The sequence below is a fragment of the Equus caballus genome, chromosome 2 (assembly GCF_041296265.1).
Source record: "Equus caballus isolate H_3958 breed thoroughbred chromosome 2, TB-T2T, whole genome shotgun sequence".
Classification (NCBI taxonomy): domain Eukaryota; kingdom Metazoa; phylum Chordata; class Mammalia; order Perissodactyla; family Equidae; genus Equus; species Equus caballus.
Genome location: NC_091685.1, coordinates 43,216,596 through 43,232,371, shown reverse-complemented (window position 1 = coordinate 43,232,371; position 15,776 = coordinate 43,216,596). Strand labels below are relative to the sequence as shown.

The following is a 15,776-nucleotide window of genomic DNA, read 5'->3' as shown; positions in this document are numbered from 1 at the left end:
CACACAGCCCTCCATCCACCATCCAGTGGGATCCCTTGGAACCAGCAGAGAGAAGGCATGAAGACATGGGCTCGGGGCTCAGGGCTGGGGTGAATCGCGCGTCCTGGACAGTAAGAGTCTTCACCCCTTGAACACGTTACAATAGCACCTGCATCCCTGGGTCGTTGAAGGGACTAAGTGAGGGACCACGCGTGGGGCTTGAAGGGGCCCAGCACACAGCTGACACTCAGAAGGTGATCTTTACAAATGGAAGTGCCCACTTCAAGGTGTGTCCTGGCGGTATAGGCAGGGCCCTGCACCCAGAGGAACAGGGGTGGCGGTAAACTGTGGCAGTTCCGTGCATGGGAGCACAGAGGTTTGCCTTCTGCGCAGGAAGAGAGAACCAGGAGGGAGGCGGCAGACCTGACAGCCAGGGCCAACCAAACCTGGCCCTTCTCTGGGCGCAGTCTTGCATTTCCTTGGACCTGCATGATCTTCCCCTGCCTGCTGGCAGCCCTCAGAGGGCGACGGGGTAGAATTTGAGCCTGCCAGGGCTCCCTGACTGGTCTCCCTCCTGATGGGGACACTGACTCCACCTCATGCCTTTATCCAGAGCAGAGATAGTTGCCAGGCGGCCCGGGGTGGCTGGAACACGGAGGAGAGGCTTTTTCTTTGCCTTGCAGCATGGTGACACCCACAGCCCTGAGCCACCTGGTGTTATCACTTATTCATTCCCTCGTAAACCCTGCCCTTCTTCCTGCCGGCTGTGCACACTGTTCTGGGGCACCCGCCCTCGTTTCTTAAGCACAAGGGACAAGGGAGGCTCTGCCTCTGCAGACAAGGCTCGTGGGGCGTTCAGAATCTGCGTGAATGGCGCTAATATGACGAATGCGACAAGAGAAGGGCTCGTGGTGCAAACAATGCTGATTTACTCTCTGTCTCCCCCGTCCCAGGCTGGTGGTGCACAGGCCCGCCCCCGCGCCCCCCGTGGCAAGTGGGGAGGTGTGTGGCACTATTACATGCTATTATGACTTTCTGGGTAATGTATACATTTTCACTATCACACAGCCTCTCTCCTTCATTTTTCATGAGAACTGCCACGAGATTAATGACTGAGCCCCAGAAGAAACGGAACGCCATGCCACTCTGATTTATTGACCACTTAGCGTTGATGAAGCTGCAAACAAGAGTCAAACAGATGTTGCAGCTGCATTTTTCTTTATCAAAACCAACAGCTTTTTGCATTTTTAACCACTTCTTGTGCTGCCGTCCTGCTTACTCCACAGAAAGGGGTACTGGGTCTGGGCTTCCTCCTTCCCAGCCGAGGTGGAAGAACCCAGGCCAGGCTGTGAGAACCCCTGGCAAACAGCTGCCCAGCGCCTACCCCTGGCAGTGGCCAAGAGGGCTTGCTCTGGGCAACTTGGGTCCCCACAGTGGGTGTCTGGTGGAGAGTGCACTGCTGCACCTCCCAGGGCCGGTTGAACAAACCCTGGGGTGGGCTTGGTGTGCAGGAGGTGCGGGGCTCAGCTTCCCCCTGCAAACGGGATTGCCTGCTTGCCCATCTCCCTCTCCGCCCGGTACTGGATGACTGAGCACCCGTGCAAATCGGCGACGTGGGAGGCCTTGCATGTGAGCACCTGCTGAGGGTCAGGCCCATCCTGAGCCCCTTCGCAGCCTCCTGCCTCCCAACACGGTCAAGGCCAGTTGTAGTCCCCTCATCCTACAGAGCAGGCACTAAGGCTTGGCCAAATCAAGTGCTTGCCCCCAGGGGAGAACTGCCCCGGCCCCCGCCCCCTCACCTCTCAGAAGCCAGAAGCCACAGGACCTGTAGGGATCTCACTCTAGGTTGGGAGTCAGAGCTCTCTGAGGGCTGGGAGAAAGCCTACTGCCCCCTCCCTACAGTCTCTGTGCCACTCCCACCCACCCGTGGCTGCCACCAGCGTGGGCTTCCCACATCTCTGCTGTGCCTCGTGGTCTGTTTCTCTCTTCTTCCTCCTCCCTTCCTCCACCTCTGCCTCCTGCCCCTAGCCCTGGCCTGAGGTCCAGCCCTCCAGGCCCGAGTTGTGCCATGGGGGGTTGAGTCCAGTCTCCCTGGTGGGGGCTCTGCTAAAAAAGCCTGCAGCCCCTAGGTCCTCACGGAGCCATCAGAGAGACTCTGGGCATCCCTTCTCGACCTTTGCTCTCGCCCCGGGCGTGAAGGTCCAGAAATCTGTAGTGTTTGCGTCAGGAGCTGGTGCAGATTAATCCAGATCACAGATGCCACTGTTGGCGCCCCAGCCACCCCTCTGCTGCCCACCCCAGCCACTGAACAGCCGCATAATAGCTGCCCCCTCCTGGAGGAGAGGAGCAGGTGACGCTTTCTTGTTCAAAGCAGCGTCCCTTCCACAAATCCCCATCACCTGTCATTAAGAAGATGAAATCCACCAGGCCGTCGCGCCTGCGTGCCCCCACTGCCCAGCCACTTGCTCATCACCCGCCTGCCTCTCCCCCTACCTTCATATGCTCAGCCCCCAGAACAGGGAGACCACCCTGGTCCCCAGCTCTCCCCACAGTCACCCCAGCAGCCTGGGGTGCCCAGGTCAGGAGGGACGGGCCACATTTGAAGTTGTTGGGCATCTGAAGCCCCACTGCCCCCACAGACCCAGGGAACTGGTGAGAACCCATGTCTCCCAGTAGCCACTGAAGGTTTGTCCCTTTGGCTTTGAACTCTATGAGTGGTTTGCAAACTGTATTCCAGAGAACATTAGGGTCCCCAGGGTGTTCAGGCTGATGGTTAAATAAGCTTGGAAAGCCTGCCTGCCCAACAACCACCAAGAGATCCTCCCACCCAGGGTGCCATCAAGGCTTTGACAAGTCCTGTAGCAAAGCAGCCAGTTTAACTCCGGCTGAGTGTTCTCTCTGCGGAACATTCCTAACCCCTCCTGTCCCTTTGGATGTGGATCCTCAGCTTGTTCTCCCTACTCCTGTTTGTCCCTGAGGGCTGGGTGAAAGGCACCGTCTGGAAAAAGTATCTTAGGAGATGGACTCTAACTCGGGCTCCCGGGAGATGGCCGCCCACTGCCTTCAGCCTACAAGTCCTCTGCCCAACACTCTTGGCAGCCAGGAACTCGGCTGATCAGTGAATCCGAACCTCACGCTTTCAGATAAAACCTGAGGTGTAGCTGGGTTGAGGGACCAGCTGAGCCTCCTGTGGAGAAGCCGAGGGCCGCCTCCTCCTCCCATGCATGGGCAGGCACCCCCTCCTCCCCTCCTCTGAGTCTGTCTGCCCCTCAGGAAGGACACCTGGGGGGTCGCCAGCTGAGTCACAGCTGCCCCACACCTCCTCCCCTGGCTGGGGCAGTTCAGCTGTCACCCCATCCCAGCACTGCGCAGGTGGGGGCCGAGCCTGCTGCGCGTCAGCCCCACTCTGGGCTCCAGGAGCCTGCCTTGAGTGAGAGGGGGCCTGGCCATCGGAGCTCACACCTCTGGGTGGGAAAACAGGCCAAACGAGCAATAATTGCTCAGAAATGAGAATGGTCGTGAGTGCTGTAAAGAGAGTAGAGGGGCTGCAAAGACAGAAGGGCCCGAGCTGGGGACGGGGCTGAGTCATCCCGGAGGAGGTGGCATTGAGACTTATGCCAACATGTGGTGCGGATGGAGCATGTCAGCCAGAGAGAACAGGTCGGGGAGAGAGATTTTGAGGGTGACAGGAGTGGGTGAGCCAAGGAGGGGCACAAGTAGCTGGAGAGAAAACCGACGGTGGGTCCCTGTGCGCGTTTCTTTCGCGGTGCCAGGAGCCGTTGCTGGAATTACAGGAGCCTGCCTGCTGGGGCTGAGGATGGATGGGGGGGGAGGGCAGAGAGGAAGTGAGGAAACCCAGGAGGAGGGTCCACAGGACGGGGAGTGGGGGCTGGGACTCAGTGGTCTCAGGGGTGTGGGGCGGAATAGGGGGTGAGGCTTTCTTGACAGAGCTTGGTGATGGACGGGATATGGGGGGAGAGGGAGAGAGAAGAAGAAAGGATGATTCCCAGGTTTTGACCTGGACAGCGGGGAAGGTGGGGCCACTCATGGTTGGGAGAAGCCTGGGGTGGGTCAGGTGTGGGGAGTGTGGACGTCAGTCCCTGCAACATGAGCCGGGGGTATTTTGAGGCCCCCACAAGAGCTGTCAATGGGCAGCAGGACAGGTGAGCCTGGAGCGGAGCAGAGAGGTGAGGCTGGAAAGAGAATCTAGGAATCCTGGGAATGTGGTGGGTTCATGGCCCTGAAGCTGGGAGAGGGCACGGAGTGGGTGGGGCAAAGCCCCGGCTGAGGGGCCATAGAGGGAGGGAATCTGTGTGCAGTAAGAGCGAGTCGGGAGAGATGGGCTGTCGGCAGAGGAAGTGTGTGTCTTAAGTGGGTGGACTGCCCACTAGCGGCTTACGTCTGGCCAGTCTCTCAGGAGAAATAGCAGTTTTGTTTGGGTTGGGTTTGGTGGCAATTGGTGGTTAGAGGAGCAGGACTTCTGTCTGTCCAGGGGACTTCACACCTCTCAAAGGCCCACTTGGCTCCTACAGCAGCCCGGTGGGAAGGGCAGGGCTTCTGCTTCCATTTACAGATCAGGAGCCTGAGGCACCAAAAGGGAGAGTGGAGATCTCCTAGTCCACGGCTCTTTTCAGAAGGTTCTAGACTTCTCTGAGACTTTTACTTATCCTCGGCTTTGCCCTCCACAGCCGCAGACCGCCCCGTGGGACTTCCTCCTCCAGGCCTTCAACACCAGATAGGCCTGGGACATTCCGGGGGTCACCTTCAAAGGCCATGCTCTCTTTGTGGGGACGGCCTCTAGCATCTTCATGGGAATCCGTAGCCCAGGCAGAAAGCTCTGGCCAAGCTCCTGTACAGACCCCTCCCTGCGGGGCCTGACCTGGTGGTAAACCCTAGAGAAACGTTGGAGCAGCAGCGGGGACGAAGGGAAGCTGGCTCTACAACCATCCGGGGTCAAGAGTCCTGAGGGGTCTGGCGGGTGTGTCCTCGGCCATGTCCCCTGGAGCCAGGCGCCACCCCGAGCCTGTCTCCAGCCTGCCCTACAAGGCCAGCAGAGGCGCGCTCCGTGAGGACCTGACGCTGTTACGAGCACTCTATGAAACTGACACATTGGGACTCTACAGCTAATATATTTTTCTGCCAAAAGCACCCAATAAAATGTACAGCTAATGAATAAAATCGCAACATTGCCAAGAAGCAATGTGTGCCCCAAATTTCCAAAAATACCTCAATCACTCTGTGTCTTAAAACCAGCCCCAAGCCAGGAAGTCGTTACTTAAATTCAACTCGGGAGTTTCAGCAGTAGAAACTCCAGGCCCTGGGACGGAATCTGTGTTAAAGACGCAAACGATGGCACTGCTGCCTCTGTGTTTCCTAATCCCAAACCCAGTCTCCTTGCACCTTGGAGGGCTGGGACTTCCTCCTAACTGTTTCCAGGAGACCGAGAAGCACAAGGCCCAGAGTGGAGGCTCCCGGGAAGGGGACCTCCGTGTTGGGCATGTTCCTGATTTGGAAGGAGCAGTGGTGGATCTGGAATCCCTAAGTCAGGGCTATAGATGTGGGGTCCATGGACCCCTGGATCTGTGAACTCCTGAATGCAGTTTTGATGTGCCTTGGGGCGTTTCTTGAAGCTGGGAATGGAGCATCCACATCCACGGCATTCATCAAATTCTCAAGAGGCCTTAAACCCAGAAAAGGAACCAGCCTTACCTCTTAGCCTCCTAGGAATGAACACCCCGTGTTCAGAAAGGCTGCTCTGCCCTTCGGAGACCCAGAAAACTGAAGCTGGATGCCAGCTGAACAACAAGTTTGGGAACAGTGAGGATAGAGGGCAGAAGTCAGCCTAACTCAACTCTTCAAACATGAAATGAGCACCAGTCATTGCCAGGCACTGTGACAGCCCTGGGGCACTGTCCCTGACAGACGAAGACCCAAACCTGATCTCCATCTTTCTGTGGTAGAGGTACAGGGGGTGAGGTATCAGGGAACGCTCCTCGGAGGAGGAGGCAAGGCCTGTGCCTGTCCTCAAACAGTAGGTGGAGGCTGGTTGTGCAGAAATGGGGCTGGGCCCTGAAGGAAGGGCGGAGCTGCCTAAGACAAGAGCATTCCAGGAGCTCTAGCACAGGAACTCCAGGCTTGGGGGCTTCAGTGCACAGTGAAGGCGGCCCTTTGCTCCCTGCGGCCCTGCTGCCCTCCCACCGCCGTGGCCGCCTGGGCCTTTTCCAGGCGCTCAGTGGGGCAGTGGGACGGGAAGCCACAGGCCTTTCATCTCCCAGGTGTCTGCCATCCCAGCTCCTTCCCGCAGGGCCGGGCTCTTGCTCCAGGGGCTGGGATCAGAGGAAGCCCTGGGTGGCCGGCTGGCCCCCGCAGCCCTTTGATCCTTCCTCCATCCTGCTCAGCGGCTGGCGCTGCCTCCGGGCCAGGCACAGACTCAGGCAGGAGGCCCCAGCCCAGAGGCAGCCCCGGGGCAGCCAGCCTGCTCGTCTGCAGGAAGAGCGCAGATCTGCAGGAAGAGCGCAGGGCCAGGACCCAGGTGTCCCACTCCTCCTCTCCCCAGCACCCCATCCGTGCGGTGAGCATAGCAGATCCACCCAACCCACCCACCTCTTGGGCGTATTGCAAGGATGAAATGAAATACGAAGTGGGAAAGCGCTCAGACCAAGCAAAAAGAGGCCACAGATGTCTTGGCAGGACCTGGATTTGGAGTCAGAACCCTGGCTTCCAGCCTAGGCTCTGTCCCTCGCCAGGCACACAGTTTTGGGCGAGTCACAGCTTCACCGTGCTTCAGTCCCCTCACTGCAGACGGAGGGCGCCCAGCCCTGCCCAGCCCACCTCCCCGGCCTGTGCGGGCACCAAATGAGATAATGGCTGGAAAGTGCTTTGAAAAGAATGAAGTGCCGCGCTGATGTCAGGGATTATCATTATTATTAAGGAGCATGATTACCGCGATCCAGAAAAGCTGCCATTAACGAGAAAGCTCCTGTTCGTGTTGATTTAATTTCCTGGTTAACTGAGCGTTGGCAAGAAAAAAACTCTATGTTTCAACTCTTATTGAAATCTTTTTAAATTATGCCAGTCTGCTTTCTTGCGCCGGTCATGGTGTAGTCTTGGGTCTTTATTTATGACTCCCTTGATTGATTCACATATTCATTGATTACTCTTGCTCTGACCACATCCAGAAAGACTGCAGACCCAGCCTGCTCCAGGCCTGGGGCCCTCAGGCCCACCCGGGACTCATGGTCGGGCCTCAAGGGGGAAAAGCAGAGGAGACAGGTCTGGGAAAAGCTCGGATGGGGCCTTCTGAGTGGCTTTTTTCATAGTTCCCTGGAGCATCCTGACATATTGTCATATGTTTCCTTACAGTTCAAGAAATACCTTCTGACTGGGGTAGAAGGTTTTTCTGGGATTATCCAGATGCACTATAAAGTGACATGATTGCTTTTCTAATAAACTTGTCAGGCCTGACGTGGCCAAATAAATGGCTTCATCTTCTGGGAGCCACGGAAAGCCACGGAAGGTCCACGCTCTTTGCAGCCGAGCTGCTGCCCCCACCAAGGCCCCTCAGCGTGATGCTACCAGGGCTGGTGGTGGGCAGAAAGGGACAGAAGACATTCAGAATTGAATCTGATGGGAAGAGTCTGACCCATGTCACTAGAACCATTTGGGGACAAAACAGGTGCCTTTGACGTCTTCACACAGAGAGTTCTTTCTGTCTTAAGCCCCAAGGAGGCGTTTCCAGAGGCTTTGAGCGACAGCTCCTCCTGGGGGCTGCTGGAAGGAACGTGTTGATGGGGCTGTTTATACAGGGAGAGGACCACAGGCTGGGGCAGAAGGGCATCTGGCCCTTAGAAATGGGGAGCGTTAGTCTCTGGGGACTCCATTTCCCCGTGGGAAGGAGAAGGTGAGATGCCCGTGTCGGGCATCCGGCGAGCTGTGATGAGGACATGCGTGTAAACACGGTGCAGAGGCCAGTGCTCCCGCGGCAGCTGTCGGCGTGAGATCTGGAATGTGGGGCTATAGTTACATTTGACCTCGTGTGGGGTCCTTAGTTACACATGCATCAGCCCATGTGGTTCTCAGCTGGGGGTGATTTTGCCCCCAGGGGACAATAGGCAGTATCAGGAGACATTTCTAGTTGTCCCAGCTGAGGAGGGGGCGGGGTTTAATCACATCTAGTGAGTGGAGGCCAGGGATGCTGTCAGAGGACAGAACAGCTCCCACAACAGAGAATTAGCTGCTTCCAAATGTCGGTGAGGACAAGGTTGAGAAAGCCCGGGATGGGGACACTTGGCCTGTCTGTACCTGCTGGGAGATGACCTTGGACGAGCTCTGTGCACCCTCATGCTGCCAGTCTCTGTGCTCTCCCCGCAGAACCCCGACATCGTCCTGGTGCACTACCTGAACGTGCCCGCCATCGAGGACTGTGGCAAGCCCTGCGGCCCGGTCCTCTGCTCCATCAACACCGACAAGAAGGAGTGGGCGAAGTGGACCAAGGAGGAGCTCATTGGGCAGCTGAAACCCATGTGTGAGTAGCCTTGGCCTGCCGGGCCCAGGGTCCTGCACTGGGTCCCAGGCCAGCATCCTCCAGGCAGGGCCAGAAAGGTCCTCCACGGCCTTGGGGACCCAGGTGTGGGAGCCCCATTCTGCCGGGACCATAGCGACCAGTGAACTTGGCTTTTCTAAGGATCACTCCCGTCTCTACCTCACTTGATGCTCATCAGCTCCCTGCACAATAGCCAGGGCACAGAATGGCAGACCCACATTATAGGCAAGAAAAGTGAAGTTCAGAGGCTCAGAGCCACGTAAACAAGGAGCCGGGGACCAAGAGTGCCAGGGACCACTGCCTCATGAGCCACAGACAGGAGAACAATGGCAGCCCAGGGAGAGAGCGGCCTGCAGGACCCAGGAGAGGCCGGCCTGAGCTGGCCTGCCTCCTGCCCTCAGCCCATCTGCTCCTGGACATGGGGCCTGCCTCGGCTCCCGGACTGGGCAGCACATGGATGACGGTGATTGAGCGGGATCTCATTTTGTCAGCAGTGGTGCTCTCTGGAGCATCCGTCAGGTGCGAAACACTGAGTGAGTCCAGAAAGCCAGCGCCTCACTTCCACAGCCGTGGCTCCAGCAGCCTCTTCTGCTGCCTGGATGGGTGGGCTCAGGAAGAACAGACTCGGGTCTGCCAGACCTGAGAAGAGCGAGGGGGCCGTCCAGTGCTGGACACAGGCCCTGGGTTCTGAAACGTTGATCTCTGAGGCTTAGGCAAAGACCTGTCATCACACAGGACCGCGGGACTTGGGGGCTGCAGGCGAGAAGCCGTTGGGCACCATATACAGGCAGCAAATGAAATGTCCTTTCCTGGGGGCCCCGAGTGTCCTGTCACTGGGAGTGTCTGAGCTGAAGCCAGGCAGCCCCTGCAGTGACCAGCTAATCCTGAGATCCCTCCTCAGTGTTCACGTGGGAGAATTCCCCCCACCTGCCTCAAGATTGGGGGTGGGCGTCAGGAGGGACAGAGGGGTCTGTCTGGGAAGGGAGGCCCCCAGGAGGCCGACGGCCCTGCCCACCCGAGGGGGCTGGACCCCAAGGCTGATCTCACTGCCATGCCATCCTCCTGAACCAGATGCCTGTGGGGAGGCTCCCCAGCTTGGCCTTGCTGCTGCTACTGCTGCCAGGAATCTAGAACCAGGCGGCCTAGGGGCCTTCCGGGCTCAGGCTGTGTCCAGCAGAATCCTCCTTAACCGCCACTCAGACCATATCCCTCCCTGTTAAACCACCCCGTGCCCTGGGATGGACAGAGCAGAAGGTCCTGGGCGTTCCGGCAGAGCCTCCAGCTCCGGGCCCCGCGCCCCACCCTGCTGGGGCTCTGTGCCATGCGGTTCCTGTGCCAGAGCCGCCTTCTCTCTTCCCGCTGCCTGGCACTCTCCTGTCTTCATCTGCTCACCCCACCTCATCCGTCTGCTTTCAGCCTAAATACTGCCTCTTCCATAGGTCCCCCAACCACACAGCTGGGGTTCGCGCCCCAGCGCTGGGCCTCCCTGAGACCCCCAGGGAGACATCAGCCTGAAGTCAGCCTCCCATGCTTAACCCGAAGGGCCACGCAAGCCTCTTCAAAACTCTGCAGAGCACCCAAAACTTGGCAGACATTACAGCTAATCCCCACGCATCTTCCTTGCCTGCTGCCATTCCTCGGGGCCCTGCACAGTGCTGGGCTCATGGAAGGCCCTCTGTAAAGATTTGTGAGATGACTGAGTGGAAACTGACTGGATCCAGCTCTGGTCCACGCCCCACAGGAGCCTGCACCCTGGGAGCCCAGGCTGCTCAGTGGCACCCCTCCAAGGCCAGGCCAGGGGGCCCAGGGAGCACGGCAGTGGTGCCAGGGGTTCTGCTCTCAGGCCAGCCTGCCCACCCCTTCTGATTCAGTCCCCAGGTGGTGTCTAATGTGCAGGGCTTGTCCTTGACATTGGGTTTCCTCCCCCAGGGCCTGCTCACACTTCTTCTTCGGCAGAGCCTTGGCTGGGCTGGAGCGATGGCTCTGATGACGGTGGGCACTGATGCCACCTGGCCAGAGCAGTTGAGTCAGAGCTAGAAAGTCAGGAGGTGGCACACATCCTCGTTCTGTGACCACTCCATTGTGTGACCTCACGCCAATCGCCCAGCCTCCAGTTCCCTTTCTGGAAAGTGAGCGAAAGAATTCAGCAGTCTCTGCACCAAGACCAACAGGCTCCCAGCCAAGCTCAGCCGGCCCAGCTCGGCTTCTGGGCCTCTGCAGACCTGGGTCCCAGGAGCCGAGGCCGCTATTTCATCCCACTTCCTGGGAGGTCCTGGAGATGGAGTTAGCCAGAGATTAGCCAAGGGGATGTTCCCAAGGGAAGAGATGCCCTTCAAGGCAGCACCGTGGTCAGAGGCCTCCAGCCTGGGCCCTCCCAAACGCCACTCAGCACACAACCCTCTTCCTGTCAGCCAGCCCATCGCCGTCTCCCCATCCCTTCCCCATCCCTTTATTTGACCTGCTTCCTTTTTCTCTCCTTATTGCCTCCACCTCCCTACAATGCCCCCGATCCTCCGAGTGGCCCTGCCCAGGAAAACTCGCCCTCCCCTCGCAGGAGGCTGCACAGGTCAGACAGGAATGCCGCCTCCCAACAGGCAAGGAGATTGAGCTCTGTGAACCGCAGGGGGTGGAAACCAGACCTGAGTCGGCTCCTGATGCTTGACTGGAGGGAACTGTGAATGCCTGTTCAGAAGGCTGCAGTGTATCAGGAAAATTATGTAAAACTACAACAAACTCCCCATAAATCTAATAACACTTGGCTCTCGGGTGCCTGGGGGCGGGGAGCAGAGCAGCGCACAGTTCCTCTGAGTGTGCATGTGTGTGCATGGCTCTGGTTACAGATGCACAGCCTGGAAACGCAGCCCTGGAAATACAGCTCCATAAGAGGTTTAGATGCCAATCAGGCTTGAAACACACAGAGGGCACCAGCTAACTGTGTTCAGGGAAAACAGAGGTGTGCTGGGAGCCAAGAAGGCATCAGATTTGGTTCCAGAATCAGGCGTGCCACACGATGCTGGAGCCAAACACATTAGCTTCATCACATTTCACATAAATCACATTCCTTCAAAGACTTCACAGTTTGATTTCCTGATGTTTCCAAATTTCTCTGCCCTACAGCAGAGTTGTCAGCGGTTTAATCAAAATGTTGTGCTTATCGGTGGTGAAGTGAAACTCTGATCCGCAGCCTTCACCTCACCTGTTGGAAGATGGAGGGTTCATTGTTCTCGCACCTTGGGAATCTCACAAACACTGGCTTCTGAGCCAGACTGAACTCTGAGAATCCCACCTTTATTCTTGCAATTGTGCCATTTGGTCCCATGGGGGCTTCCTTCCTGCTGGCTGCTCTGCCATTCCTAGGGTATGGCCCTCTTTTATGTGGTCTAAGATGGCAGCTCCAACTCCTGCCATCGAGACTGCATTCCAACAAGTGGAAAGGAGAGAAGAGAAAGTAGAGTGTAAGCTCCTTCCTGAAGGAAAGGGCCCAGAATTTGCACACACTTCCACTCATATGTCATTGGCCAGAATTTGGTTATATGGTCACCCCTAGTTGCAAAGGGGTCTGGGAAGTGTAGTCTTTTGCTAAGCGCTACCGTTCTAACATACTTTGGGGAATGGGTTCTGCGTGCGAGTCATTCAGGGCTGAGCAGAGCTGAGCTCAGCCCCTAGCGTGACCTCAATTGAGAATTGCTCAGCTCAAGGCCAGAGAATGATTGCCCCGGGTCCCATTTGAGGGTTCAGGTCAGCACGATCTAAAGCTGAGCGTGTCTCATCCTGGACATTCTTTTCCAGTGCAGCTAGTCTGAGAGAGCACCAGTTTTGGACCCTGCAAACTGCCCCAGTGTGAGTGAGGGGCTGGGCAGGTCAACTCTGAGTGGCGAAGAGCTCCAGGCGGGTTTGTGCCTCAGCTCTGCCAGCCTGGGGGAAACTCGCTCCGCCATCTCTGGCTGCCCAGAACCACGGGGGTTCGGAACCACCGCCCCAGACCTTCCATCCCAGCTCTATTCGAGCCTGCAGGGAGCCAGACGGAGCCAGCTCCCATGGAGTGGGGCCTCTTCTCTGAGGGCCCATGGCTGTCTCTGCCCAGCCCCATTCCTTGGCAGCCTGGGAGGGGACGGTCATGCCAGCACATCTGAGAAGCAGTCGGTGAGGTCATGCGTCCAGAGTCGGGGATGAGGGCCTGGGTTTTAAGCTGTGTTCACAGCCCTTCCCCAGGAGGTGAGCTTGCCCCAGCTGTCCTGCCCCTGGCTCCTCGTGGAGCACCCTGGCTTCAGATGGCCCTGCATCGCTGAGCAAGACCTGGCCCTTCCTGCAGGCCTCTGTGCCCTAGACATCAGCAGGCGGCTCCAGCCGCCACCTCTGGGCCTGTCTCTGCTCCCACTGCCCTCCCCCAAGCCCTGCTGTTGTTTCTCAGATGTCCTCGGCAGTTCTGGTAGGCAAAGCAGGGGGACTGGCTGTGAAGCCTGCACAACCCCAAGCCCACACCCACACGTGTGCTTCCGCGCATATGCCCATGCACACCTGCCCACAGCACCCACACGCACAGCACAAGGGGCCGTGCTAGTTTCCTGGCACCTCCACCCCAACACTCTCCAAAAGCCGCCTCACCTCTGTGCCTGGGAGTGGAGACCAGCAGCGCTCAGGTCGGGAGGCAGGCACCACTGGGCCAGAACAGCGCCTGCCGGTCCCCGAAAAAGTGGGTAAATGGGCTCATGCGGCAGTCAGGGCAAGGGGGAAGGTGTGCAGAGGGACTTCCAGGAGTCAACTGCCCTGGGAACGTGAGCACGGGAGGCACAGGCCTGCGGTGGATCCCAGCACTTCCTCTGACTAGCTGGGTGGCTGCGCACAAGTCACCTGACCTCTCTGAGCCTGACCGTCCTACTTCAGAGAGGGAGAGATAATGGGCCTTACCTGTGGCCCCGTGGCCCTGTGGCTGTCCAATGACATCTGGACATGAGCTACGTAGCTGTCAGGACGGCAGCCACTTGCCGTAAGGGAGATCACCCAGAGCCACAAAGGCAGCCCAGCTCTGTGCTGAGGGTGGGCACCTAAAGGCCAGCTGGATGGTCCTTTGGGGACCCTGCAGCCACCAACCCTGGACTAGAAGGAGCTTTTAGAGCCCCTGCTCTGAGCTCAGTCCTGGGAAAGCTGCCAGAGGGAGAAAGCCCAGGCCCTGCCCTCAGGAAGACAAACCAGAGAGGCTGTGCCAGCTGATGGGTCCAAAGTAGGCAGCACTGAGGGCGAGGTAGATGGTCCTGCCTTCAAGTACCTAGAAAGGCGACCTAGACAGTCGAGGGTATGAGCAGCTAGCGGGGCTTCCTGGGAGGAGGAGGACTTGGCCCTGGCCCTGATGACTGGGACTCGGAGACAAAAAGGAGGCAGGGAGGCCCCCAGGTAGATTTGTGAGGAACAGCACGAAGGAGGAAACAAAGGCAGAAGCAAACACATGCTGTGGTGCTGAGGTGATGGAGCTCTGTCTTGTTTGAGGCTTAAAGGGCATGTTGAATATGAAGAGACGGAGGCCATGTTGAATGTGAGAGGGCAGAGTTTATGTTGAATGTGAGGGAATGAAGGCCATTGGAGGATAGGTGATAAAGATTATATTGAGTGTGAGGGAGGAAGCTGTGGGAAGTATGAAATGATAAAAGCCGTGTTGAGAGTAGGATTGGAGGCCATGTTGAGCATGGAGATGGAGACCATGTTGAGTACGAGGATGGAGGCCATGTTGATAGCGAGGTAGAGGCCATCCATATTCAGTCTGGGGATGGAAGCCATGTTGATAGCGAGGGTAGAGGCCATCCATATTAAGGATGGAGACAGAAGGCATGTTGAGTGTGGGTGGGAAGAGGCCATGTTGAAGCTGGGTAGAGCCCATGTTGTGTATAAGGTGATGAAGACCATGTTGATAGTGGGGTGGAACCCATGCTGAGTTTGGGGTTTGAGTATGCCATCCTGGCTCCAGCAATCCTCGGTTACTCCAGTCACCTTGGGTCCTCGGGCACCTGCAGCCTCTTGGTGTTTCCAGGAGCCAGGGTCTCAGCCCCTTGCCACATGCCCTCTGGAAGACCAGCTCCGAGCCTCCATGCTCTGGTAAGGCTGATGCAGCAGCCACCAGGGATCCGGCAACAGCTAGGGTGGCTGGAGACAGGGAACCCCATATTGCCAAGGAGTGGCTGACGTGGCTGATGAGCATGCGCCTGCCTCTTCCAGGAGCTCCGCGCTCCGCATGGTAAGCCAGCAGAGCCCGCAATCTCCATAGCCTGCCCCCCACCTCCTCCACTGGTCCAAAGGCCCTCCATGTGGCCAAACCAAGCCTTGGGCTGTATAGTCAATGTGTCTGCTGTTTGCTCATAATTTTCCAGACAAAGACCAAAGATCCAGTAAGAGGGGAAGTGCTTATTTGTTTTGCTTTTTTGCTTAGATTGTAATCCTGGTGATTATAGAATATCAAGAAGTAAAATCAACAAAGGCTTTCCTTTCCCAGCCCTTCACTCAACCCTTTCCTGGTCAACTAGCGCCACCTGGTGGCCCATGGCAGCAGAGCGGCTCAGAGACGCGAGCCCTCCGGAGGAGCCGCACTCTCCAGCCTGAGACAGGAGCCAGCAGACAGGGGTCACCGTCCAGACCGGTCTGTGGACCTCGTGTCTGGGATGTGGTGGGGGGTGTCTTGGGCCTGTTTGGTGATTCTGGAGTGGTGGTTTTTGGGTGGGGCTGGAACAAGCAGAAAGGGGTAGGGAGAGGCACGTACACCACCTCTCCTCTCTGCTTTGGTCTATCCTGATCAGACCTCACCCAGCTGGCGCAAGGCGGGGGAGCCAGCAGCTTCACCCTGACGAGGGGCGCATGCTCCCAACTCTCAGCCAGAGTCTGGGAGATGGAGGGACAGTCAGCAATGCAGGTCGCAAAGCTGCTTGCCCCACACAGCTGCAGGGGTGGGCAGCCTGAGGTGGAAGGTGAAAGGTAGGGGTGAGGGGGAGACTGGAAAAGGAAAGGGCAGCTGTTGTCAGAAAGGGTTAGTGTTTCTTTCTGGCCAGAAATGTTCGCTTGGAAGAATTTTCCAGTGATCCTGCGTCTAAAGTGAGACTCCCAGGATGGGAGAGAGGGACCGGAAGTCAGGAGCAAGCTTGGGCATGCCCGGGCTGCCAGCCACTGGAGCTCCTCACGGGGAGTCACGGCAGCTGTGGCTTTACCCCCAATCCTCAAGGACCAGCAAAGCCTGGACAGAGATGTTGGCTCAGTGCCAAGAGCATCGTCCACA

The 15,776-nt window shown here is 57.6% G+C and overlaps 1 protein-coding gene across 42 annotated transcripts in view; it reads left to right on the top strand.

Annotated features, from left to right (window-relative positions):
- The window catches only part of CAMTA1 (calmodulin binding transcription activator 1), an 850,910-nt gene that overhangs the window by 730,805 nt on the left and 104,329 nt on the right, over nt 1–15,776 (top strand). For all 42 annotated transcript variants that reach the window (XM_070261026.1, XM_070261005.1, XM_070261025.1 and 39 more), the window contains one exon: nt 8,350–8,503. In XM_070261026.1, coding sequence (XP_070117127.1) covers nt 8,350–8,503 — 154 coding nt within the window. The remainder of the gene's footprint in view (nt 1–8,349; nt 8,504–15,776) is intronic.